This window comes from Thamnophis sirtalis, unplaced genomic scaffold (assembly GCF_051295495.1).
Source record: "Thamnophis sirtalis isolate CommonGarterSnake01/CBP01778 unplaced genomic scaffold, rThaSir2_p1.2 scaffold_7, whole genome shotgun sequence".
Classification (NCBI taxonomy): domain Eukaryota; kingdom Metazoa; phylum Chordata; class Lepidosauria; order Squamata; family Natricidae; genus Thamnophis; species Thamnophis sirtalis.
Genome location: NW_028261387.1, coordinates 91,482,491 through 91,510,356, shown reverse-complemented (window position 1 = coordinate 91,510,356; position 27,866 = coordinate 91,482,491). Strand labels below are relative to the sequence as shown.

General features: G+C 44.9%; 1 protein-coding gene across 1 annotated transcript in view; it reads left to right on the top strand.

The window, feature by feature from the left end:
- MYT1 (myelin transcription factor 1) overlaps positions 1-27,866 on the top strand; it is a 95,369-nt gene that overhangs the window by 33,434 nt on the left and 34,069 nt on the right. The window contains 6 exon segments of the mRNA XM_087720872.1: positions 99-313; positions 1,773-1,981; positions 5,348-5,617; positions 11,535-11,689; positions 19,598-19,660; positions 20,023-20,091. Of these exon segments, the coding sequence (XP_087576998.1) occupies positions 99-313; positions 1,773-1,981; positions 5,348-5,617; positions 11,535-11,689; positions 19,598-19,660; positions 20,023-20,091 (981 nt within the window).

Below are 27,866 nucleotides of genomic sequence, written 5' to 3'. Positions count from 1 at the left end.
TCGTGCATTTCCTTTTAGCCAAGTTGCTTCTCGCATGTTCCCCCAGAATCAGAAACGTCTTACGAAAACGCCCCCCCCTCCTTTTCTCTTGACTTCAGGCCTATGTGTTTTGTGAAGCAACTCGAGGTGCCTCAGTATGGAAGCTACAGGCCCAACATGGTCCCTTCCACGCCAAGGGCCAACTTGGCCAAGGAGCTGGAGAAGTACTCCAAAGTCACCTTCGATTATGCAAGTTTCGATGCTCAGGTTTTTGGCAAACGCATGCTTGCCCCAAAGATTCAGTCTAGCGAAACCTCACCTAAAGCCTTTAAATGTAAGTTGGGTCTGGATATGGACGGTCCTTGGGGGAATGAATTTTCTGGGGAGTTTTGTGGTTATTTATTTACGGTCCATCAATCAATTAAACCAACCAGCGGGTTTTCTTGTCTAAGGCGGGACTAGAACTCACAGTGCCCTGGTGATTGGTTCAAAGTCACCCAGCTGACTTACTTATCTAAGGTGGGACTAGAACTCACAGTCCCTGGTGATTGGCCCAAAGTCACCCAGTTGACTTTCTTGTCTAAGGCAGGACTAGAACTCACATTGCCCTGGTGATTGGTTCAAAATCATCCAGCCGACTTTCTTGTCTAATGTGGGACTAGAACTCGCAGTCCCCTGGTGATTGGCCCAAAGTCACCCAGCTGACTTTCATGTCTAAGGCAGGACTAGAACTCACATTGCCCTGGTGACTGGTTTAAAATCACCCAGCCAACTTTCTTGTCTAATGTGGGACTGGAACTCACATTCCCCTGGTGATTGGCCCAAAGTCACCCAGTTGACTTTCTTGTCTAAGGCGGGACTAGAACTCACAGTCCCCTGGTGATTGGTTCAAAGTCACTCAGCTGACTTTCTTGTCTAAGGCAGGACCAGAACTCACAGTCCCCTGGTGATTGGGCCAAAATCACCCAGACAGCCTACTTTTCTAAGGCGGGACTAGAACTCACAGTCCCCTGGTGATTGGGCCAAAGTCACCCAGCTGGGGTTCATGTCTAAGGTGGGACTAGAACTCACAGTGCCCTGGTGATTGGTTCAAAGTCACCCAGCTGACTTTCTTGTCTAAGGCAGGACCAGAACTTACAGTCCCCTGGTGATTGGTATAAAATCACCCAGACAGCCTACTTTTCTAAGGCGGGACTAGAACTCACAGTCCCCTGGTGATTGGGCCAAAGTCACTCAGCTGACTTTCTTGTCTAAGGCAGGACCAGAACTCACAGTCCCCTGGTGATTGGTATAAAATCACCCAGACAGCCTATTTTTCTAAGGTGGGACTAGAACTCACAGTCCCCTGGTGATTGGGCCAAAGTCACCCAGCTGGGTTTCATGTCTAAGGTGGGACTAGAACTCACAGTCCCCTGGTGATTGGTTCAAAGTCACTCAGCTGACTTTCTTCTCTAAGGCGGGACCAGAACTTACAGTCCCCTGGTGATTGGTATAAAATCACCCAGACAGCCTACTTTTCTAAGGCGGGACTAGAACTCACAATGCCCTGGTGACTGATTCAAAGTCACCCAGCTGGCTTTTATGCCTAAGGCAGGACTAGAACTCACAGTCTTCTATCCCGGCGCCTTAGCCACTAAACCAAACCAGCTTCCTGTTGTAGGACGAATAGACGAGGGGGCTTTTCACATGCTGTGACTCCTGCAGGAAAGGCGAGGGGGGGCGAGAAATGAATATAAGTGGCTGAATCCCAGCACTGTCCATACCTTCCTGCCTCTCTTGCTCCCTTTTTGCAGGCAAACCTTTCCCAAAGGTTTCCACTTCCCCCAGCCACAGCCCTTCCAGCAGCTACGTGAAGAACGCTTCGTCTTCGTCCACGGGCTTCGACTACTCCCACGACGCCGAAGCCGCCCACATGGCCGCCACGGCTATTTTGAACCTCTCCACCCGCTGTTGGGAAATGCCTGAAAACCTCAGCACCAAACAGCAAGACCTCTCCAGCAAGGTGAGCAGGCCAGGGGGAGCAGCCGCCCCGCGGATCCATGCCAGGTAGTCCTCGATTTAACAGCAGTTCATTTAGTGTCCGTTCAAAGTTATAGCGGGGGGAAAAAGTGGCCTATGACAGTTTTCCCACAAAACCTTTGCAGCAATCAAAAGTCAGGTGATTTTGATTCATACTTAGAATAGAATGGAATGGAATGGAATAGAATAGAATAGAATAGAATGAAGAATAGAATGGAATAGAATAGAATGAAGAATGGAATGGAATGGAATAGAATGAAGAATAGAATGAAATGGAATAGAATGAAGAATAGAATAGAATGGAATGGAATGGAATAGAATGAAGAATAGAATAGAATGAAGAATAGAATAGAATGAAGAATAGAATGGAATGGAATGGAATAGAATAGAATGAAGAAGAATGGAATGGAATAAAATAGAATGAAGAATAGAATAGAATGAAGAATAGAATAGAATGAAGAATAGAATAGAATGAAGAATAGAATGGAATAGAATGAAGAAGAATGGAATGGAATAAAATAGAATGAAGAATAGAATAGAATGGAATGGAATGAAGCCTCCAGAGCGCAAAAAACCGGCCCTACGGGCAAACTGGAAGTTTGGGAGCAGACTTCCGGTTTGCTCGGAGAATCATTTTGACTGCTCCGGAGGCTTCAGGGAAACTTCCTGAAGATCCCTGAAGCTTCTGGAGGACTTCTGGTGGGGGGGAGGCTGTTTTCGCCCTCCCCAGGCTCCTATAAAGCCTCTGGAGCCTGGGGAGGGCGAAAATAGCAAAAAATGGGGGGGGGGGCCTGTAGTGCGCGCATGTGCACTGGGGAGGCGTTCACACATTTCATTATGTGTGTGGCACACCCACTCATGACCCCCCCCTTGCACTCCCCCCATTTATAGCACACGAGCCAAACTTCTTCTTTAAAACTTCCAGTATTGGAGCATTCAGTACTTCTGGAGGCAAGTTGTTCCATTGGCTAATTGTTCTCACTGTCAGGAAATTCCTCCTTAATCCTAAATTGCTTCTCTCCTTGATTAGTTTTCAACCATTGTTTCTTGTCCTGCCTTCAGATGCTTTGGAGAATAGCTGCAATCTCTGAGATATTGGAAGACTGCTGTCATGTCTCCCCTGGGCCGTCTTTCCATTAAACTAAACCTACCCAGTTCCTGCAACCGTTCTTCATATGTTTTAGCCTCCAGTCCCCTAATCCTCTTTCTTGCTCTTCTCCGCACTCTTTCTAGAGTCTCCACATCTTTTCTACATCGTGGTGACCAAAACTGAATGCCGTATTCCAAGTGTGGCCTTCCCAAGGCCTTATAAAGTGGGGTTAACACTTTACGTGATCTTGATTTTCCTCCCTCTATTGATGCAGCCTAGAACTGTGTTGGCTTTTTTGGCAGCTGCTGCACACGGCTGGTTCCTATTTAAATGGTTGTCCACTAGGACTCCAAGATCCCTCCAACAGTTACTACTATTGAGCAAGGTACCACCTATACCGTACCTGTGCATTTCGTTTTTCTTGCCTAAATGTAGAACCTTATTCTTTTCACCACTGAATTTCATTTCAATGGTGAATATTTATGACGGTTGCACTGCCCCGGGGTCATCTGATCCCCTTTTGCAACCTTCTGACAAGGAAAGTCAATGAGGAAGCCAGATTCACTGAACCACCACGTTCCTCACTTAACGACTGCAGCGATCCACTTAACAACTGTGACAAGAAAGGTTGTAAAATGAGGCAAAATTCACTTAACAAATGTCCCGCTTAGCAACATAAATTCTCAATTATGGCCGCGTAAGTCGAGGACTACCTTTATTTTATGTGTTTGTTTGTTTATATGTTTGTTTATTTAATTTGTATGCCACCCATCTCACTGATAAAAACAACTCTGGTCAGCTTACAATGTAAAAATTTAACCGTAAATCACAATAAGATTCTTAGTCTGGTTTGCCCTTTGCTAAATAGGATCCAAGATGAACAGTTAGATTAATCTCTTTTTATTTAGGGATAAGTAGGTCTCCCACAGGTATAAGTTGAGAAGACCCTTAGTAAAGGGAGAAATTGCTTTATATATGGTTCAAATATATTTGGAATGTGTTCTTCAATTGGCTATCATATAAATTGGATTATCAAGCATCTACAGCACATCCCCACTATGTATGTTCCATGTGATAGTTCATATCATCCCATAACATTGTTAGCATGATCTTGTTAATCAGCTGAATATTCAGGGGTGTGTTTCCCAACTTATAATAAGTTTTCAGGTTATTTTAATTTAACTTTCGGGACAGTATTGGTCTCTCATCGCCTCGAACCCGTCTGAAACCACATTCTTGGTCCTTTTAGCACTGATGATGTTACTGAATTTGGTAATGAAACGTCTGCAAGAAAACAGACAAATTCAGAAAGCACCAAGGAACCCACAGTTCTCCTCCTCTTCACCGTCCTCCTTCTCTGCCCCTCCTCCTCTTCCTCCTCCTCCTCTTCTCCACAAATCTCATTCCTTTCTAGCGCTGATGAGGTTAGCTAGTTGGGTAATGAAACGTCCGCACCCCTCATTTTAACCCTGAGCTACAAATATTCTCCTCTTAACAGAAATATGACTCATGTATTTCCTTTTAGCCAAGCTGTTGATGTTGATGTTGATTTTATTTATATGCCGCCCTTTTCCCCGAAGGGGACTCAGGGCGGCTCACAACTCAACCAGGGAAGGGGGATACAAACAAGAATTTAAACGACATAAAAAACAATACATAATTAAAACACAACAGTCATACCAATTCGAGGCGGGGGCAACAGCTCTTTAGCCCCAGGCCTGTCAGAACAGCCAGGTTTTAAGGGCTATGCGGAAGGCCTGGAGGGTGGTGAGGGTTCGAATCTCCACGGGGAGTTCGTTCCAGAGGGTCGGAGCAGCCACAGAGAAGGCTCTCCTCCGAGTAGTCGCCAGTCGACACTGGCCGGCAGATGGAATTCGGAGGAGGCCTAATCTGTGGGATCTAATCGGTCTAGTGGAGGTAATTGGCAGCAGGCGGTCTCTCAAGTACCCAGGTCCAATACCATGAAGGGCTTTATAAGTGACGACTAGCGCCTTGAAGCATATCCGGAGACCAATAGGCAGCCAGTGCAGCTCGCGGAGGATAGGTATTACGTGGGTGAACCGAGGCGCACCCACGATTGCTCGCGCGGCTGCATTCTGGACAAGCTGTAGTCGCCGAATGCTCTTCAAGGGCTGCCCCATGTAGAGCACGTTGCAGTAATCCAGTCTATCCAGCTATTTCTCACGTGTTTCCCCCAGAAACAGAAACGTCTTACAAATATAGTGTTATAAGCTTGTTCTTGCGGTTTCCACCTTTCAGTCCATGGACATCGAAGTGGATGAAAACGGGACTCTGGACTTAAGCATGAACAAGCACCGCAAACGTGAAAGCGCCTTCCCCAGCAGCAGCAGCTGCAGCAGTAGCCCCAGCATCAAATACCCCGACGTGTCCCAACGCCAAAACTGCACCAGTGCCACGAGCAGCACCATGACCTCACCCCAGTCCAGCCACACCTCTCGCCAGGATGAGTGGGACGGGCCCATCGACTACACCAAACCAAATCGGCAACGAGAAGAGGAACTGGAGGAGGTAAAGAGGAGGCGTTGCACGGTTACTTTGAATTTGAATTGAATTTGAATTTGAATTTACTTTATTTGTATGCCGCCCTTTTCCCTGAAAGGGACTCAGGGCGGCTCACAATTCAAGGGAGGGGGAAACAAACAAAGTTACAAAATATAAAGACCATGCACAGTTAAAAAACGCAACAATCATACCATTCGAAGTGGGGCTGCAAGTCTTTAGCCCCAGGCCTGTCGGAACAGCCAGGTTTTAAGGACTATGCGGAAGGCCTGGAGGGTGGTGAGGGTACGAATCTCCACGGGGAGTTCGTTCCACAGGGTCGGAGCAGCCACAGAGAAGGCCCTCCTCCGGGTAGTCGCCAGTCGACACTGGGCGGCTGATGGAATTCGGAGGAGGCCTAATCTATGGGATCTTATTGGTCTAGTGGAGGTAATTGGCAGTAGGCGGTCTCTCAAGTACCCAGATCCAATACCATGAAGGGCTTTGTAGGTGACAACTAGCACCCAACCCTGATTGCCATGGGCTGTGGGGGTGGGAGGCAGGAGGAAGAGAGGCAGTAGGAAGTAAAGGAAGCATCTCAATAGGGGACCCTCCCTAGTGTCTTGGACTGTAAAGGCAAGGGAGTGGGAAGATATACTTCCAGACTACCAAGGTTGATGCCAGCCCTTTGGTGTAGGATCCAGTCTGGGTCAGTCACTGGGACAAGATATTTTGTCTTCCAAGCTTTTGGATTCGTGTGTTGTGGCCTGTCGGCCGCGGGCGCCTCCGGTAGCCAAATCAGAGGAGGCGTGGGAGTCAGGGTCAGCATCAAGGCAACCTGAGAGCTCCGAGGGGGGAAGAGGGAGTGGATCTGGCAGAGAGAGAGGAGGGGGAGAGGAAGAGGGGAGGAGAGAGGCGGAGCCTGGGCTGTCCATCAGCCCTCAGATGGAGAATCAACAGCCTCCAGGTCTGGAGATGGCTGATGAGGAAGAGGAGGAACAGCTGGGTCCAGTGCAGAGGAGAGGAGAGCAATGGAAATCCGTGGGCTGGTCCTTGGGACGGAAGAGCCACAGTTGCTAGCAAGGGCCCACCCTAACTGTGGGGATAAAACGCCGGGGGTGGAGATGAATAGGTGGGAGACAACTATTCATCTTCTGGCTGGACGGACTTGCTAGCCTGTGGGGAGAGTGAAACTTTTTGCCGGGGCTGCCAGCAATCCTACTTAAAGGAATCTTTGCGTTCACTTCAGAGTGTTTGTCGTGTTTGGGGAGCTGGGTCAGAACATCATGCTGGAGCCCATCCTCAGGGAATTTCTCTCTAGCTCAATTCGATGTGTGTGTTCTGTTACGATACAGCCTGTTGTGCCTTAAAATGGATTCTACTGTACTGCCTTAAAATGGATTCTACTGTACAGCACAGTGCAGTTGTCATGGTAACGGCTTCACAGTACTCCACAAGGGGGCTCCCTCTGGTAAGGGGGAAAATCCAACATTAGAAATGACACTTCTGGGGGCAGAGGGAAACCACTTTTAACTAATTTAATTGTCGCCGAAATCAGGGCTCAGGGAGAAGTCGCTCTCGCCATCCCCTCTTCAGGAATTGCGGTGACGTTCATGGAAGGAGGGAGGAAAAGCCCATTCCGCACTTAATGTTGCCACTTGACGTCGCCATTCCTGTCTAATACAGGATTGGGATAAATAAATACCTGGGCAACGGCGAGTTATCAGCTAGTATATAATATAAGTATTTGACATTTGCGTCATGTTCACTTGTGTCCCTGATAATGCAAGGTTTTTTTTCCCCCCAGAGAACAGGGCTTTTCTGGCCATGGGAAGGAAAGGTCATTTAACAGTGATAAGCAATAATGTACAACAATGCAGGGGGGACCTTTGTATTAAGCACTGCACTCAAGATGGAAGCCTTTCTTTAATATCATAAAGTCACTGAATGTGCTTTTGCAATTGCCGATCAATATCACGCTTGGCTTTAATTATGCACTCCAACGTACAACGTTACAGTTATTAACGTTTCAGAAATTATATTTGACATCGATATAAGCTTTTATCTTTTGAAGGTATATGCTGTATCAGTGATGGCTAACCTTTTTGTCCCTGTATGCCAAAATTGCGCTCGTGCCTGCCACAGCACGCGTGTGCGTGCCCACCCCCATAATGCAATGCCCCCTGCCCCCCTGGACATGGCGCGCACGACACCACCCGCATTCTCCCACCCTCACGCATGTGTGTAACCCTCTGTGGCCCGTTTTGGGCCTAGCAGGCCTCCCTGAAGCCTCCCAAAACCAAAAATGGGGCATGGTGAAAGGATGTTCAGCAGAGACCCAAAAATTAGCTGGTCAACAGGAAGCATGCATGCATGCGCGGTGGAGCTGGGCTGTGTGACGGCTTGCATGCCACCTGTGGCCCATGTGCCATAGGTTCGCCATCACGGGTATATATCATCTTAGCGCCCACAATTTCTAATTTATATTGCACAAGTAACTTTGCTGTGTACCCAACTGCTCCGTGCATTTCATAATGTATTTTTTGCCTCTTCTAATGAAATAATTTGGAGTGGGGGAAAGATCATTGGATTCGGTATATTTCTGTGTTAAATGAATTGTGCTTAGCAGGTGTCTAAGCACATATGTTGAAAGGCATTATGTCAAGGCAAAGGGAATATCTTTTGGGGGACCTGTTAGGAGTCTTAACAGGTAGAACAGGCAGGAAACACAACCCGATAAAGAAATTCCACTTTACTGTATAGCTACATTAATAGAATCTTGCAAGGCTGAACGTGAAATTCTCTTCCAGTCTCCTTCATAGCCTGAGAAACTAGGGGGAGTCTCTTCTGAGCTTCTTATCTAGCCCATTATTCAGCTGCAGGCTATGCTGTCTCTTATCTGACTATTCTCTAAGCAGTATCTCTTCACCAAGCCAGCTTTCATGCCTGGCATGAACTAGAATTCACAGTCCCCTGATGATTGGTCCAAAGTCACCCAGGCAGCTTTCATGCATAAGGCGGGACTAGAACTCCCAGTCTCCTGGTGATTGATCCAAACTCACCCAGCCGGCTTTCTTGCCTAAGGCGGGACTAGAACTCCCAGTCCCCTGGTGATTGATCCAAACTCACCCAGCCGGCTTTCTTGCCTAAGGCGGGACTAGGACTCACAGTCTCCTAGTGATTGATCCAAACTCACCCAGCCGGCTTTCTTGCCTAAGGCGGGACTAGGACTCACAGTCTCCTAGTGATTGATCCAAACTCACCCAGCTGGCTTTCATGCCTAAGGCGGGACTAGGACTCACAGTCTCCTAGTGATTGATCCAAACTCACCCAGCCAGTTTTCATGCCTAAGGCAGGACTAGAACTTCCAGTCTCCTGGTGAATGAACCAAAACCACCCAGCCTGCTTTCATGTCTAAGGCGGGACTAGAACTCCCAGTCTCCTGGTTCCTAGGCCAACCTCTTAACCACTAGACCAAATTGACTCTTACCAAACCCTTCTTGATTTCTTGCTACTGTAGACCAACACAACTTTTCTCCCTTCATCTATACTTCAGTCGTTTTATCCTTTTCGTGGATCTGCATGGCTTTATCTAGTGTCCTCTGATACTCAAGGGTAAAACTCCTCACTGCCTTTATAAGCCAGAATCTATTCTGCTGGCTTTTCTCTTTTGCTTCTGTCAGGTAAGCTCCCTGTTGGGAGAGCGAATGCGTTCAGAGAAGCGTTGTGAGAGTTGTGTTGGAGAACACACAAACCAGCATACAGAGACACTGCAGTTTAAATAGGATTTTACTTTCGTGGAAATAGAGGTATCAGAGTCCATCAAACAGTCCAAGTCATACACGGATAAGTCAGTCAGTCATCAACGTCTTTCAGTTAAGGGATAATCCAAATAACATAGTCCAGTATCATATAAACAGTCTGGAACTCAAAGTTTGCTAGCAGTTGCAAAACTTACAATAGCTCACGGCACTTTCTAACAGCCAGCTTCCAAAACACTCAGATCAGATCAGCCCAGCATCTAACAAACAGAGAGCTAACAGTCATTCTGGCTCCCTCTTATGGCCGATTGAGGAAACAGCAACCAATCACATTTTACAGTATGATTTAAAGAAACAGGTACAACATTGTTACATGATTTATATATTGCCAACCCAACCGTTAGATTATATTCCTAACAGCTTCCATGTTTTAAGCCCTTATCGTGAATCCTACTCAGGAGTTCTCTACCCTTCGATCAAAAGGTGCTTTTTTTCAAGAGGCAACTGGGCTTTCCGGTTTTTCTTTGAAGACGTGTCGCTTCTCATCCAAGAAGCCTCTTCAGCTCTGAAGTGGTTGTTTTGTTTCTCCAATGTACAGATCTGCACGTGGCTCACTACATTGTACTGCATGTACCACATTGCTCAGTTGGCGTTCAGGTGTTTTTATCCTTGGGGCGGACAAGCTTCTGCCTTAGTGTAGTCTTGGCTTTGAAGTGTGCATGCATGTCTCTCTCAACAGAGGGGATGGGATATGACATCGTCTCTCCCCAGTCTACAACACAGTCCTTTCAATCAGTTCCAAGAAGGGCTCCATACCCATTTGCACCACTCAGGTGACCCTGAGGGCACAGATAAACCTCCAAGTGGCCTCAACGTCTCTCTAAAAAGGATGCAAATGACCAGCTGTCTGCACGGAATATAACTCCTTCCATTCCCCACCATCTGGTCAGAGCTGAAGAAGCTTCTTGAACGAGAAGCAAAACATCCCCCCCCCCAAAGAAAAACAGGAAGTCCAGTTGCCTCTTGAAAAAAGCACCTTTAGGACAACCATGACCAGGGGTGGGCTTCAAATATTTTAGTAAGGGGTTCTCTGCCTGGTTGCTGGGAGGGCATGGCCATGGTGGGCATGGCCTAGTCGACCTCCTGCACCACGGTGGAGGGGTGGGGGTGTTTTTGCCCTCCCCGGGCTCTGGGGGCTTTTCTCGAGCCTCTGGGAGGGCAAAAAAGGCATCCCCAGGCTCCGGATCTTCCCGAACTTCCGGTAGGTCCGTTTTTCAATACAATACAATAGCAGAGTTGGAAGGGACCTTGGAGATCTTCTAGTCCAACCCCCTGCCTAGGCAGGAAACCCTATACTGTTACAGACAAATGGCTATCCAACATCTTCTTAAAGACTTCCAGTGTTGGGGCATTCACAACTTCTGGAGGCAACTTCTGTTCCATTGATTCATTGTTCTCACTATCAGGAAATTTCTCCTCAGTTCTCAGTTGCTTCACTCCTTGATTAGTTTCCACCCATTGCTTCTTGTCCTGCCCTCAGGTACCTTGGAGAATAGTTTGACTCCCTCTTCTTTGTGGCAACCCCTGAGATATTGGAAGACTGCTATCATGTCTCCCCTAGTCCTTCTGTTCATTCAACTAGACATACCCTGTTCCTGCAACCATTCTTCATATGTTTTAGTCTCCAGTCCCGTAATCCTCTTTGTTGCTCTTCTCTGCACTCTTTCTAGAGTCTCCACATCTCTTCTACATCGTGGAGTCCAAAACTGAATGCAGGATTCCAAGTTTGGCCTTGTAAAGTGGTATTAACACTTCACGTGATTTTAATTCTATTCCTCTGTTGATGCAGCCTAGAACTGTGTTGGCTTTTTTGGCAGCTGCAAAAAAGCCAACACCCTCTCCGAGCCAACACTCTCCCTTTTGCCCTCCCCGAGCATCCACAACGGGCTGTGTGGGGACTCCTGGGAGGCGCAGGGTTGGGTTGGCAGGGCGAGTGGGATTTGGGGGTTTTCTGAACTGCACAGAATCTTAGCTAGAGGTTAACCTGAACCCCTGCAAACCCCCACCAGCCCCTCCCCCTGATACCTGGATGACTGAGAATCTCCCTAGATATAGTGCTGTGGTTGATTTTCCCAAGTTTCCTCTACTCCCTCCGGAATATTTTCTTGGGTTTGCTTTTTTTGCAGTCGGAGCCCGCCGGCTGTTCCTTCGCCTCCTCGGAAGTCGACGAACAAGAAGTCCCAGAAGAAAACTTTGAAGAAAGAAAATATCCTGGGGAAATCACCTTAACCAACTTCAAGCTGAAGTTCCTTTCCAAGGAAATCAAGAAAGAGTTACTCACGTGAGTCTACCCGCTTGGCTAAGCAGTCGTGCCATAAACAAAAATCCGAGAGGGGATAAGCTCCCTTTATAATTTTTTTAAAACTTTATTTCCAAACGTAAAATACAAAAAAAAAAGAGAGAGAGAGAAAGACGAAAGGCCAAAAAGAGAACAAAAGTGTAAAAAAGAGTTAAAGAAAAAGAAAGACCAAAAAGGCAACAACACAAAACCCAGAAAAACGTGCATAAAAACAGAATAACAACAATACAGGTAGTCCTCGACTTACGTCCACAATTGAGCCCAAAATTTATGTGGCTAAGCGAGACGCTTCTCAAGTGGGTTTTGTCCCATTTTACGACCTTTCTTGCCACTGTTGTTAAGTGAATCGCTGCGGTCGTTAAATTAGTAACCTGGTTGTAAACTCAACTTGGCTTCCCCTTTGACTTTGCTTGTCAGAAAGTCGCAAAGGGGGATGACGACGTGACCCTGGGACACTGTAACGGTCATAAATACGGGTCAGTTGCCAAGCATCTGAATTTCGATCGTGTGACCATGTGGATGCTGTGACGATCGTTAAGTGTGAAAAATGGTTATAATGGTCACTGTTTTCGGTGCCGTTGTAACTCGAAACGTTCACTAAACGAACTGTTGTAAGTCAAGGACTATCTGTACTAGTGGTGGGATTCAAATAATTTAACAACTGGTTCTCTGCCCTAATGACCATCTGGGTAGGTGGGGCTCGGTGGTCATGTGACTGGGTGGGCATGGCCAACTCAGCGTCACTCAAGTCGATGGGCGCTTTGCATTAGCTGTTACAATGTAACAAGGGTTAACAGGAGAGGCAGTTTCTGTAAGCAGGGCAATAAAGATCAGGCTAGAAACAACACCAGAATGTTCCCTTCCTGCCTTCCTTACAGAATTAGCCCTGCAAAGTGGGGGAAAACAAAAGATTTCTTCCAACAACTGGTTCTCCGAACTGCTTAGAAAGTTAACAACCGGTTCTCCCGGATAGGTGCGAACTGGCTGAATCCCACCACTAATCTGTACACATAATTGTATGTCTCTGGTTGAATACAGATAAATATATTTCAACAGAAATAGTTTTCCCCAACCATTGCAAAATATATGAACTTCTAGATCTGTATTGAATTACCATATTTTTCGGAGTTTAAGACACACTTTTCCCCGGTTCACCGACAAAAGGGTGAACGACAAAACCGTGCCCGACTAAACCGCGTCGCTGACGTCATCAACAGGGCAACAACAGCACGGAGACAGAAGCGCGCTGTAAAAGTAACCCTAAACCTAAACTTAACCCCTAACCCTAAACCTAACCCTAAACCTAATCCTAAACCTAACCCTTAACCTAAAACTAAACCTAACCCTTAACCTAACCCTAAACCTAACCCTAAACCTAACCCTTAACCTAACCCTTAACCTAACCCTTAACCTAACCCTTAACCTAACCCTAAACCTAACCCTTAACCTAACCCTAAACCTAACCCTAAACCTCACCCTAAACCTAACCCTTACCTTAAGTTAAATCGGCTTTCTTTCGACGCGCTATTGTAAAGCGCCCTTCTTTCTCCGCGCTGGCTGTTGTCGCTGCGTTGATGACGTCAGCGACGCGGTTTAGTCGGGTGCGGTTTTGACGTTCGCCCTTTTGTCGGGTCACGCTTTTCCCCTCCTAAAAGAGGGTGAAAATCTGGGTGCGTCTTATACACCGAATGTAGTTCTACCCACCCGCCGGGCCCCACCCTTTGGTCTTTGCGTCCCAGCAGTTTGCCTCCTTGCAGCAAACAGCCTGTTTCAGCTTCAGCTTCAGCACAGCTTGATTAGCACAAGCAGCTGATTGTCAGTTGGATCGGCCTCCCAACCATCAGCTGTTTCAAGCTGCAGGGATTGCCATTGCCTGTTGCTGCCTCTGCGCGCCCCATTTTCGGCCTCCGTGCACCCCATTTTCCACCCATTCTGATCCCCGCCACCCGGAACGGCTGGAAAATGGGTGCACAGAGGCCAAAAATGGGTCGTGCGGAGGCTGAAAATGGGGCACACATAGGCGGTAATAGGCCCTGCAGCCTGGAACAGCTGATCGTGGGGAGGCCAATCCAACCAACAATCAGCTGCCTGTGCTAATCAGGCTGTGCTGAAATTGAAACTGAAACACGCTGTTTGCTGCAAGGAGGCTAATTGCTGGGAGGCAGAGGCAGATTTTTTTTTCTTGTGCTAATCAGGCTAAACTGAAACGGAAACAGGCTGTTTGCTGTTTGCTGCCAGGAGGCAAATTGCTGGGAGGCAGACGCAGGTTTTTTTTCTTGTTTTCCTCCCCAAAAGCTGGGTGCGTCTTATACTTCAGAGTGTTTTATACTCCGAAAAATACAGTACTATATAGCATTAAAAAATATTTCAAATATGAACATCTATTCTCAGTCAACCAATTTGATCAACCATCTCTCTGCTGTGGTATAAAGCAGTTAACAGGCGATCCCAAAACAAAGGTACATTTCAACAGTCATTGTTCTGTTATTGCATTCAACTAAGAGAATTCCAGCTTCTAATTTACCATAAACCTGTTGCAATAGACCCCGCCCACTCCCCCACCCGCCATCTCTCTCTAGCTTGCTTTCATTCGGATTCCTGGGTTTAGCAAGGGGTGGACTCCATCCAAGAGATCCTATCTACCGTCGGCTTCTTTGATGCAGTTCTGTGAAAGAAGATAGAACTTTGCTGGATGAACATGGGAAGCCGTCTTTAAGACCCTTAAAGTTCAAAATTCATGTTAGAAAGTATGAAAGAGAAGGGGACGTTTGGAAGCAACTTCCAAAGGAGGTAGTGGGCCAATGACTTAATAATAATAATAATAATAATAATAATAATAATAATAATAATAACAACAACAACAACAACAACAACAACAACAACAACAACAAAATAATAAATATATGTATCAAAAATGCCTAGCATTGCTGGTGTTCCCTAGTTGGGTAATGAAATGTCTTCAAGAAAACAACCAGGTTCAGAGAGCATCAAGGACCCCAGAGTCCTCATCTTCCTCCTCCTCCTTCTCCACCACCACCACAACCACCACCACCTCCTTCTCCTCTCCACAAACCCCACTCCTTTCTAGATTGATGATGTTGCCTAGTTGGCTAATGAAATGTCTGCAAGAGAACAACTCAGCTCAGAGAGCATCAAGGACCCCAGAGTCCTCATCTTCCTCCTCCTCCTCCACCACCACCACAACCACCACCACCTCCTCCTCCTCTCCACAAACCCCACTCCCTTCTAGATTGATGATGTTGCCTAGTTGGGTAATGAAATGTCTGCAAGAGTACAACTCAGCTCAGAGAGCATCAAGGACCCCAGAGTCCTCATCTTCCTCCTCCTCCTTCTCCATCACCACCACAACCACCACCACCTCCTCCTCCTCTCTACAAACCCCACTCCCTTCTAGATTGATGATGTTGCCTAGTTGGGTAATGAAATGTCTGCAAGAGTACAACTCAGCTCAGAGAGCATCAAGGCCCCCACAGTCCTCAGCTTCCTCCTCCTCCACCACCACAACCACCACCACTACCCACCTCCTCCTTCTCTCCACAAACCCCACTCCCTTCTAGATTGATGATGTTGCCTAGTTGGGTAATGAAACATCTTGCATTTGCAACAAAACAATCCAGCACCGAGGACCCCTCCCCCTTATATTAAAAAGCAAACAAAAAGAAACTCGGACAGATTTCCATGAATTGCTAATCCCCCCCTTTTTTTTCTGCCATCAGTTTTCTCAGTTCCTGCATTAAAAATCCCGCCCCAGATTCATTCACATTTCATACAGGAAGGATTTTATTTAACCCAAAATCTGTTGATATGAAGAGCCATTCCATATGGTCTCTCGAAGCTTTGCTACGATTTGAGAATGGGTGGGGCGGGGGGGGAAGAATGGAGGAACCAAACACCACCACCCCCCAATCTGAACGTCTGTTTGAAGTGGTGATCAATGCATTTTATTTACATTCGTGCCGGAATGTTCGGGGATGCTGTGGGAGCAGAGAACAACTTTTGCTAAACAGATTGCTTCGCTTCCTTTATTTGCACACTGTCACACAACATTCCCTGAAAAGCTACCCTTTCCGAAATGTCCCCCCACCCTCTTCGTAATATCCTTGACGAGGGGGCATTTCTCCTTGCCCTGCCATGGTAGAAGGTTGTTGGCGGGGGGGGGGGGGTGCGGTGTAAAAAATTGTGAGACAGAAGGATGAACCAGCATCTGGGGCTGTCAGATTCCCAAGGGTTGCTGAGTCTTTGAAATTCATATTGGGAGGTGTGCTTTTTTTTTTCCAAATGGAAAAGGGGAGGGGTGTGGGTGTGTGTCGTGCAACGGATGTGATGTGTCTATTGGAATAAATACACAACAAATGGCAAGGTAAAAATCATCAGCAGATTCCTTTGTTTTAACTCCTAGGAATGTTGAAAAGGGGAGAAAAAAAGGATAAGTTTTTATATTTACAGGAACGCTTTGATCGGCAGTGTTTCCCTGTGGTTGTGTATTCTCTTAAAAACCAATCTTTTTTTTCTTTGAAATCTACTTCGACTCATCTGGCCTCTCAAACTTCTAATATTCTAGGAAACTCAGTTAATTGTTTAGTGGATTTAGCTGCTGAGATACAATATTAAAGAAGATGGCACGATTTTCACGATTTTCAAATTAAAAAGTTGAGCAGCCTGAGAGAAACTAATGCTACAAGACTCGAGATATTCAAATTTATGTATTTATTTATTTATTAAACTTATATACCGCTTCATAGGGCTTTCAGCCCTCTCTTAAGCGGTTTACAGAGTTTTAGCAAATTGAGTCAGCAATATCGCCCCCACAGTCTGGGTCCTCATTTCACCCACCTCAGAAGGATGGAAGGCTGAGTCAACCTTGAGACAGTGAGATTAGAACCGCTGAACTGCAGATCACAGTCAGCTGAAGTGGCCTGCAGTACTGCACCCTAACCACTGCGCCACCTCGGCTCCTAAAATCTTTTGGGAACATTTATTTGGTTTAAAGAAGATGTCCAGTTGCTTAACTGGTGATCTCATAGCCAGATCTGATAGTAGAAGAGCTTAAAAAAAAATGACAGGTTAACGGAATCCAGTGGTTGAGTTTGTATAACATTGTCTGTGACAAACAGGCTCAGTGGCTAAGACACTGAGCTTGTCAATCAGAGAGGTCGGCAGTTCAGCGGTTCGAATCCCTAGTGCCGCGTAATGGAGTGAGCTCCCGTTACTTGTGCCAGCTTCTGCCAACCTAGCAGTTCAAAAGCATGTAAAAAATGCAAGTAGAAAAATAGGGACCACCTTTGATGGGAAGGGAACAGCGTTCTGTGTGCCTTCTGCTTTTAGTCATGCCGCCACATGACCACGGAGACGTCTTCGGACAGCGCTGGCTCTTTGGCTTTGAAACGGAGATGAGCACCGCCCCCTAGAATTGGGAACGACTAGCACATTTGTGTGAGGGGAACCTTTACCTTTAGCTATGACAAACAAATAGACTATAGTTTAATGAGAATGTATGGTTCATGCAACATGGTAAAACATAGAATCATAGAACTGGAAGGGACCTTAGCAATAGCAATAGCAGTTAGACTTATATACCGCTTCATAGGGCTTTCAGCCCTCTCTAAGCGGTTTACAAAGTCAGCATATTGCCCCCAACAACAATCCGGGTCCTCATTTTACCCACCTCGGAAGGATGGAAGGCTGAGTCAACCCTGAGCCGGTGAGATTTGAACAGCTAAACTGCAGAACTGCAGTCAGCTGAAGTAGCCTGCAGTGCTGCATTTAACCACTGCGCCACCTCGGCTCTTTTCAAAAAAGAGACCTTGGAGGTCTTCTTCTAGTGCAATCTCCTGTCCAAGGCAGGAATCCTTATACCATCCCAGACAATCTTTTCTTGAAGGCCATTAGTGATGGGAGCATTCACAACCTCTGAAGGCAAGTTGATCCACTGATTAATGGTTCTCATTGTCAGTAAATTCCTCCTTACTTCTAGGTCGGTTATCTCCTTGATTAGTTTCCATCCATTGCTTCTTATCTTGCCTTCAGGTGTTTGGGTGAATAAGTCAACCCCCCTCCTCCCTGTGACAGCCCTTCCAGAATAGGAAGACGCAATCATGTCGCCCCCCCTAAGACTTCTGACCCTTAGGCTAAACATACCTAGTTGCCTTCATTGCATGGTTTAGCCTCCAGGTCTCTTATCTTTGTTGGTCTTGCCATCTCTAGATTTCTGAGATAGAACAGGGGGGTCAAAGTCGATTTCATTGAGGGCTGTATCAGGTTTGTGTTTGACCTCGGGGGGGAAGTGGGTGTGGCCAGAGTGGGCATGGCCAGCTTGACATCACTCGAGTCGGGGTCGCCTATGGCATCCCAAGCACTCTGCCAACAAAAGCAGGCTCCCAAGCTCGGTTTTAGGCTGTGACGGCCTCCTGCAGCCTCTGCCAGTGAAAACGGAGCTCGCAAGGGCTGTGCATTGCCCCTCCGAACCACGTTTTTTGCTGGCAGAGGGTTGCAGGGGGCCATCACAGCTGAAAATGGAGCTTGGGAGCCTGTTTTCACTGGCAGAGCGCTTGGGCCACCATAGGATTCCACCCCCGACACAAGTGACGTCATGCTGTCCATGCTCACCCTCGCCATGCCCACCCCACCAGGTCAAACATAAACCTGATGTGGCCTTCAATGCAAACAAGTTTGATAGCTCTAGTTTCTAAGAACTTAATCTGGTTAGTAGGTCTTGTGACGTAGAGATCATGTCATTTGAAGGTCCCAATAGGTCAGGGTCTTGTGATGGGTCAGATGTGGGTGTGCGAAGTGATGGGGAGGTTACATCAGTCTTTTAGGAGGTGAAGTGCTGGGGTGGGGGGCTTAATCTATATATCTATAACTATATATCTAATCTATATATCTATATCTATCTATTTATCTATCTATTTATCTATCTATCTATTTATCTGTCTATCTATCTATCTATCTATCTATCTATCTATCTATCTATCTATCTATCTATCTATCTATCTATCTATCTATCTATCTATCTATCTATCTATCTATATGCCAAATACCACTCACGCATCATCACAAAATCTCCAGAACCGTAAAGCCTACAAACTTGAAATTTGGCACATATGTTCCTCTTAGCTTCTAGGTGCTCACTAAGAAAGGATTTTTCAAAATGACCATCAGATCATTAGTATTTCTTATATTATTATTAACATGCTCTGATGCTAGGGAGTTCGACATTCTACTCCCCCTGCCCACCTGAAAAGAACTCTGTTCAAACTGCCACTTGGGCATGGGCGTGGACAGCACGTGCCTCATCCGGTCTGTGGGCTGGGAGTTTAGACATTCTACTCACCCTCCCCACCTGAAAAACTCTCTGATGCTAAGGAGTTAGACTGAGGGAGAGAAGGGGATAAGATAGGAGAGGCTTCTGTGGGGCAAGCCTGAGGGAGAGAAGGGGATAGGAGAGAATCAATGGGTCCAGTCTGAGGAAAAGAAAGGGAGAGGAGACATCGCTCGTAATTACTCATTAATTTTCAACCTGTGTCGATTTATTATCACATAGTTCCATAGCAGAGCATGGATATTCAGCTAGTAAGAATATAGTATTACTCCTCACTAGATGCCAAATGTAGCTTTAGAATGCTACTCAGCACCCTAAAGAAGGTAATTAGACACCTAAAAACCCCTAAAACTCTTTGATAATGCCCCCTTCCCCGAATTTCTATGACAGAGAGAGAAAGAGAGAGAGAAAGAGAGAGAGAGAGATTATCTTCTCCTTTTTTTTCTATTTTTAGATTATTATTTTTTCACATATGCACAAATCTTGCTGGTTTCTTTATATTTTTTGGCCACTCACGTTTTCTTTTCCTCATAATTATTTTCGTTCAGTTGCCCTACCCCAGGCTGTGATGGCAGTGGACACATCACGGGAAATTATGCTTCTCACCGCAGGTTAGTCGACCTTACCTACCCTTACTCTTTTCGGATTGTGACCGTCTCTTTTTAAAAAAAGAAAAAATCTTTTCTTATTTTTTATTTTATTTTTAAATGATAAGTGTGGATTCTTTGGTTCTATTCCAGGGATGGGCAACTATAGCAATTTTAAATGACCGGTGGACTTCAATTCCCAGAATTCCTGAGCCAGCCATTCATTCATGGCTGGCTCAGGAATTCTGGGAGTTGAAGTCCACCGGTGATGAAAGTTGTTCTAATTGCTCGCCCTTCTTCTATTCCCTCTTCCCCTTGCTTTGATCTTCCCAACTTTTTTTTTTTTTTTTTTAGCTTACCCAAATATTCCATCTCTTCTTTTTCAGCCTTTCTGGTTGTCCTCTTGCTGACAAGAGTCTCAGAAACCTCATGGCTGCCCACTCTGCTGACCTCAAGTATGTTCGCGCTCAACTCTTTGTTTCTTTCCCCCCCCCTATTCCTCTCGCTTCTTATTCTTTTGGCTTGCAATTTCCCTTGAAAGTCGAAATCTGCCTGGGAGCTGACTTTCGATATACCCCATTCACAACACGTTACAGGAAGTCCTCGACTTGCAACCACCCGTTTAGCAACCAGAGTTGCAACAGCAGTGCAAAAAAAGGGGGGGGTTCATGTGCTAAAAATTCAGACGCTTGGCAACTGACTCCTATTTATGACGGTTGCAGTGTCTCGGGGGTCATGGAATCCCCTTTTTGCAATGGGCAAAATCAATGGGGAAGAAAGATTCGCTCAACTGCAGCGAGTCACTTAGCGGCTGTGGCAAGAAAGGTCGTAAAAACGGGGCAACGCTCACTTAATAGCTGCCTCACTTAGCCACGGAAACTTTGCACTCCGTTGTGGGCGTAAGTCGAAGGCTACCTGTATTGGATTGGGAAGGGGGACACAGGCGTTGGGTGACAGTAGGAAAAAGTGCTCTGAAATTTTTAAACATTCACACTGATTTATCTATATCTATCTATATTTGAATCTCAGGCAGATTTTGATGGACCATCCCTGACTTATGCAACCCTATTTTCCCCAAAAAACCTCTTAATGATTTTCTACTTAAATAATGCAATGTCGGCAGTCATTCTTCTGTCTAATAGCACTGGTTTTGTTAGCAGAGTTGATAATTTATTGGACCACAAACTATCATCATCATCATCACCTTTTAATGACCCCGTAATTCCTTGCGGAATGGAGTCTGGGCAACTGGATGGAGTTGAGCTTTTACTGGCTGGATGCCCTTCCCTGTCGCCAATGCGGAGTCTTGTTCAGCAGATATATTCTCATGGGGCCCAGAGAGAGAAATATCTGCCTCTACTTAGGATCGAACTCACAGCCTCCTGATTGTGAGGCGAGAGCTCCACCTCTAGGCCACCGCACCGCTCTTATGGACCACAAACCATGAAGACAGCAAAATGCCTGGCCTACAACAGAAAAAAAAAATGTCCAAAGTTTTTCAAACAACAATCTAGCTCGCTTCTCCCTCTGTGAGACTCGGAAATTTCCATCAGTTCTTTCTCCCAATGATGGCATCGTTTTCCTCCTTCAATTAAAACTGGATTAATTAAGCCTTCCCTATGTATTACTGTTCTGACCTAGGCTTCCTAATACAGTAAAAAGTCCCCCAAACTCTCTTTTTATTTCAAAGGCTGTGAATTATGTTCATTCACAAGCCCATAATGAGTCCCAAGTAGTCTGTAAGGAGTCCAACAGTAGTCTGCCAAAGTCTTTCAGGGTAAGGCTGAAAAGCATCCTCCTTTATCTTCCTTAAAACGCTGCCAAAAACCTAATTGGCAATTAGCTTGCAAGGCCACATGAAGCAAAGAGTCAAAACAGAGCTTCAAAACATAAACGACCAGCATGAACAAGTTGCTCCCTGCAAAGGCTCACATGCTTTATGTCCGATGGGAGGGGCCAATCACCTCCAAGCCTTACTCCCGAGTTGTCCTTTTTGTTTTAACTGTTCTTGCCTTCTGGCAGCTCTGCGCATGTGCGCACTGGGAACAGGCTCCCCCTGTTCCTCTGCCTTGCTGATGTCTGGCTCTGGAGGCAGCACATAACTCCCAGATGGCCCTCGCCTCCCCCCCCCCCCCCGCCTCCGACACAGAGCCCTTGTCCGAGCCTTCCCCAGACTCCAGGACTGGGCCATGTTCCTCCCCAACCTCCTCACAGGCTGCATTCAGAGTTACTACAAGTAAGTCTCAACTTAGGATCAAAATTGAAGTCGGAATTACGTTCGTAAGTCAGGTCAGTCATTAAGCGAGTCATTAAGCAACTTCAACTGATTTTACAATCCTTTTTGCTGTGGCTCTCAAGTAAATATCACAATCATTAAATGCACTTCACCGTCATTAAGAGAATACTGTGGTTGTTAAGCGAGCCCATTATATCTGTAGGGGAATTAGAGGGGAAAAAATACAATTTGTTCATTTTTGAAGCATGAATGTAAAAAGTCTCACTCACCCAGCATCAAGCATTAGGTGATTCTTCTACCAATTTGTTTTCCATGCTCAATCAAATGGTTGCTTCACATAAACAATCTTTTTTTTTAATTAAAAATTTTTTTTTTCTCAAAGGCGGTCAGCTGACAGATAATATCCATTTTTACAATCAAGGAACAGACAAATAATCAAATAGCAAACAACAGCCTAATCAAGGAACCACTAGTATCTCTCTATATAAAATTGGCTGTATGTGTATGTTCCAGCATAACTCTGGAATACCTCAAGCAACTTCAACCAAACCTGGTACACAGATGATTTATTCTCTGGAAACAAATACGTTGCGGGGGTAAGGCATTCCTAACACCACTCATGGTGTGTGTTCTGTTAAGATGCACCCTGTTGTGCCTTTAAATGGCTTCTACTATACTGCCGTAAAATGGCTTCTACTATACAGCGCAATGGAGTTGCCATGGTAACAGTTTCAGAGTACTCCACAAGGGGGCTCCCTCTGTTAAGGGGGAAAATCCAACATTAAAAATAATGTTTGGTCTGGATATTTTCCCCCTATAAATAAATACCCGGGAAATGCCGGGTTATCAGCTAGTAGTATATATAAAAAGGGCAAACTCCACTCTCTTCTAGCACTGATGATGTTGCCTAGTTGGATAACTGGACTTCTTTGCTTGTTGGTTTGAAACATTTTGTTGCTTATCCAAGTAGCTTCCTCAGTCCACAGGTAATCCTCGACTTACAACCCCTCCTTTGGCAACGGTTAAAAGTTACAACGGTGCTAAAAAAAGTGACTTACAACTGTTTTTCACATGTACAACCTCCACAGCATCTCTATGGTCATACATAGGTCATATGAAATGGTATAGTGTCTCCTGCTTGAGCAGGGGGTTGGACTAGACGACCGCCAAGGTCCCTTCCAGCTCTGTTTTGATTGGTTGATTGATCCAAATTGGGATGCTTGGCAGTTGGCTCATATTTATGACGGCTGCAGTGTCCCAGGGTCATGTGATCCCCTTTTTGCGATCTTCTGACAAGCAAAGTCAAAGGTTCACCTAACGACCGTGTGATTAACTTAACAACTGCAGTGATTCACTTAACAACCGTGGCACGAAAGGTCCAAAAAAGAGGGCAAAACTCACAACGACTGTCTCGCTTAGCGACATAAATGTTGGGCTCAGTTGTGGTCATGAGTTGAGGACTACCTGTATTATCCAGCTACTTGGGTACAAAGCAAAAGACTTCAAACCAAGAAGAAAAGAAGTCCAGTTGGCCATAACTCAACTTCCAGATATCCCTGTCAACTAGTTGTGTCATGAAGAAAACAAGCGAGCTTAGAGAGCACGAAGGACATCACAAATTGAATGTTGTGCATAGACGGGATTTTTGATCAACTCACGTTGTGTCATACAGCACAAACATTTTCCAAGATCGATTCATTCCTGCACCAAAGATTGGTTAACCAAGCTGAGTGATAGAATAGAATAGAATAGAATAGAATAGAATAACAGAGTTGGAAGGGACCTTAGAGGTCTTCTAGTCCAACCCCCTGCCTAGGCAGGAAACCCTATACCATTTCAGACAAATGGTTAGCCAACATCTTCTTAAAGACTTCCAGTGTTGGGGCATTCACAACTTCTGGAGGCAAGTTGTTCCACTAATTAATTTTTCTAACTATCAAGAAATTTCTCCTCAGTTCTAGGTTGCTTCTCTCCTTGATTAGTTTCCACCCATTGCTTCTACCCTCAGGGGCCTTGGAGAATAGCTTGACTCCCTCTTCTTTGTGGCCGCCCCTGAGATATTGGAAGGCTGCTATCATGTCTCCCCTAGTCCTTCTTTTCATTAAACTAGACATACCCAGTTCCAGCAACCGTTTTTCATATGTTTTAGCCTCCAGTCCCCTAATCATTATATATATATATAATACACACACACACACACACACACACACACACACATACTTATATCATATGTCATATGTCATATGTCATATGTCATATGTCATATGTCATATGATATATGATATATGATATATGATATATGATATATGATATATGATATATGATATATGATATATGATATATGATATATGATATATGATATATGATATATGATATATGATATATGATATATGATATATGATATATGATATATGATATATGATATATGATATAAAAGGTTGCATATCCTTTTGGATTGTCCTAATCAAGATCTTCCTTCACAGGGAGAAATGGAATACATCAACTTACAACAGTTCATTTAGTGACTGTTGGAAGTTACAATGCCACTAAAAAAAGTGACTTGTGACCATTTTTTACACTTAACAACCATCCAGACTTACCATCTGCTCAATAACTACAGATACAGGTTAACAGAGTTGGAAAGGACCTTGCAGGTCATCTAGTCCAACCCACCCCTGCCCAAACAGACCATTCACACCATTTTTGACAGATGGCAGTCCAGTCCCTTCTTGAAAGCTTCCAGTGAAGCGTTGCAATGGTCAGGGGATTGGAATTCAGATGCTTGGCAACTGGCTCGTATTTATGATGGTTGCAGTGTCCCTGGGTCACATGATCCTCTTTTGCCACCTTCCAACTAGGCAAGTCAACCAGCCAGATTGACTTAACCACCGGGTGTCCCTGTTAACAAGTGCAGCGATTCGCTTAACAAACATGTGGCAAGGAACTGGGTATGTCTCGTTTAATGAAAAGAAGGACTAGGGAAGACATGATAGCAGTCTTCCAATATGCCTTGGTAATGTTCTAGGCTGTATCAACAGAGGGAGTGAATCAAGATCACATGAAGTGTTAATACCACTTTATAATGCCTTGGTAAGGCCACACTTGGAATACTGCATTCAGTTTTGGTCGCCATAATTTTAAAAAAAGTTGTGGAGACCCTAGAAAGAGTGCAGAGAAGAGCAACAAAGAGGATTAGGGGACTGGAGACTAAAACATACGAAGAATGGTTGCAGGAACTGGGTATGTCTCATTTAATGAAAAGAAGGACTAGGGGAGACATGATAGCAGTCTTCCAATATCTCAGGGGTTGCCACAAAGAAGAGGGAGTCAAGCTATTCTCCAAGGCACCTGAGGGCAGAACAAGAAGCAATGGGTGGAAACTAATCAAGGAGAGAAGCAACTTAGAACTAAGGAGAAATTTCCTGACAGTTAGAACAATTAATCAGTGGAACAACTTGCCTCCAGAAGTTGTGAATGCTTCAACACTGGAAGTCTTTAAGAAGATGTTGGATAGCCATTTGTCTGGAACGGTATAGGGTTTCCTGCCTGGGCAGGGGGTTGGACTAGAAGACCTCCAAGGTGCCTTCAAACTCTGCTATTGTATAGTATTGAAGGTTGTAAAATGGGGCAAAACTCACTTTAACAAATGGCTCAGAAATTCTGCCCTCAATCGTGCCCGTAAGTCGAGGATTACCTATATCTTGATCCTGAAGCTGCCGGGTATCTTAATAAGGTGCTAATTACACTAGCAAAGTTGCGAATTATTGTTATGAGGAGTTCCCAGAGAATTATTTTTCAAGATTTGCAATGCCAAAGGAAGTGGGATTTAGTTCCTCCACTTATGGAGGACATCAAGTTGTTGTGTGGAAAATATAATTACCCTCAGGACGCCTGTCCGTTTTAATCTTACACCGTCCTGTTTGATTCTGCATGAGCTTTTGCAACACTTGTGAAGTGGCAACTATTTTTATTACACTGCCAGAGAATAAATTTCCACATTGTTAGCACAATGCATTATCCTTTGCATCCCTGTGCAATTTTTTTTTAAACAAATAGGAGTCTACAGGCAGTCCTTGACTTACAACAATTCATTTAGTGACCATTCGTAGTTACAACGGCATTGAAAAAAGTGACTTATGACCATTTGTCACATCACAAGCATTGCAGCATCCTAATGCTTCAAAATTCAGACATTTGGCAACTGGTTTGCATTTATGACAGTCGCAGCGTCCCGTTTTATGACCTTCTGACAAGCAAAGTCAATGGGGAAGCCAGATTCACTTAACGCCATGTGACTAACTTAACAACTGCAGCGATTTGCTTAACAACACCGGCAAGAAAAGTCGTTTAAAAGGGGGAGAAAACTCACTTAACAAATGTCTCAGAAATTTTGGGGTCAATTGTGGTCGTAAGTCAAGGACTGCCTGTATAAATCCATTTTGAAGTCATAAAAATTCCTCCTCCCCATGCCAGAAAAAGGAAATTATCTCTAGCCCATTCATGTCTTTCAAAGCACAGATTTATCTGCATTTTTTTCTGATTTTTTTTTAAATTATAACATATAATGGGAAATTGAGGTGGATAGTTTATTATAGATAGTCCACAATTTACAACCACAATTGGGAGCAGGAATTGTGTGGTTATGCAAGCCGTGCCCAGTTTTATGACTTGTTTGCCACGTTTGTTAAACGAAACCCTCCAGTCGATGAATGAATCACAAGGACATTAAGCAAATCTGGTTTCCACCATTGACTTTGCTTGCTGGAAGCTGGCTGGAAAGGTCTTAAATAGCCATGGCAACAGCACTTCAACTTATATACCGCTTTATAGTGCTTTATGGCCCTCTCTAAGTGGTTTACAGAATCAGCATCTTGCCCCCAACAATCTGGGTCCTCATTTTACCCACCTCGGAAGGAATGGAAGGCTGAGTCAACCTTGAGCCTGGTGAGATTTGAACCGCCAAATTGCAGGCAACTGGCAGTCAACAGAAGTAGCCTGCAGTACTGCACTCTAACCACTGTGCCTCCCTGGCACTGCAACCATTTTAAAAACATGTTGCTTGTCAAATGTCCAGATTTTGACGATGTGACTATGGGATCTGTGATGGTCATAAAAGTGCAAGATCAGTCGTAAGTCACCAATTTCAGTATTTTTGTATCTTTCAACAGTCACTAAACGAATGGTTGTATGTTGAGGACTACCAGTATCTAAAAAAATATACCACATATAATCGTGCAGATAAACTGACCCTCCAAATTTCAAGCAAAATATCATGAAAAGCGCACCACTGACCCTCAAAAATTTAACCATAGCGACAGCATCATCATTTATAAAACTGCACAATTTGAAGGTTGTGGCAGGCTTTTCAAAATCAGAGCTCGGGTTCGCAAGACAAGCCAAACCCAATTTTGGAAGCGAACGTTTTCGATTTATCCACAAGGATAGACTATAAACAAAAAAGAAAGTTTTGGAGCTCTGAAATATTCAAAAATCTTCATGACCGACATGACACCATTCCTTTGTTTTACTTAAAAGCCCCTGGGGTTTAATCTATGACGAATGATTTATTTATTTTGCTTCTTTTTATTAATTATTAAATTTATTTTGCAGTCCATTTTGCTGCAAAGTGACTGTGAGCAACTTATAACATCCTAACAATTTCAGAACGAGGAGCTTTTCCCAATACAGGTAGTCCTCGACATATGACCACAATTGAGCCCAAAATTTGTTAAGTGAGTTTTGGTCCATTTCACGACTTCTCTTGCCACCTTTGTTAAGTAATCACTGCAGCTGTTAAATTAGAAGCGCGGTTGTTAAGTGAATTTGTTTTCCCCATTGACTTGGCTTGTCAGAAGGTCGCAAAAGGGGATCACATGACCCCTGGATCACTGCAGCCGTCATATATGTGAGTCAGTTGTCAAGCATCTGGATGTAAACCACATGAGCACGGCGATGCGGCAATGGCCATTAAGTGTGAAAAATGGTCATAAGTCA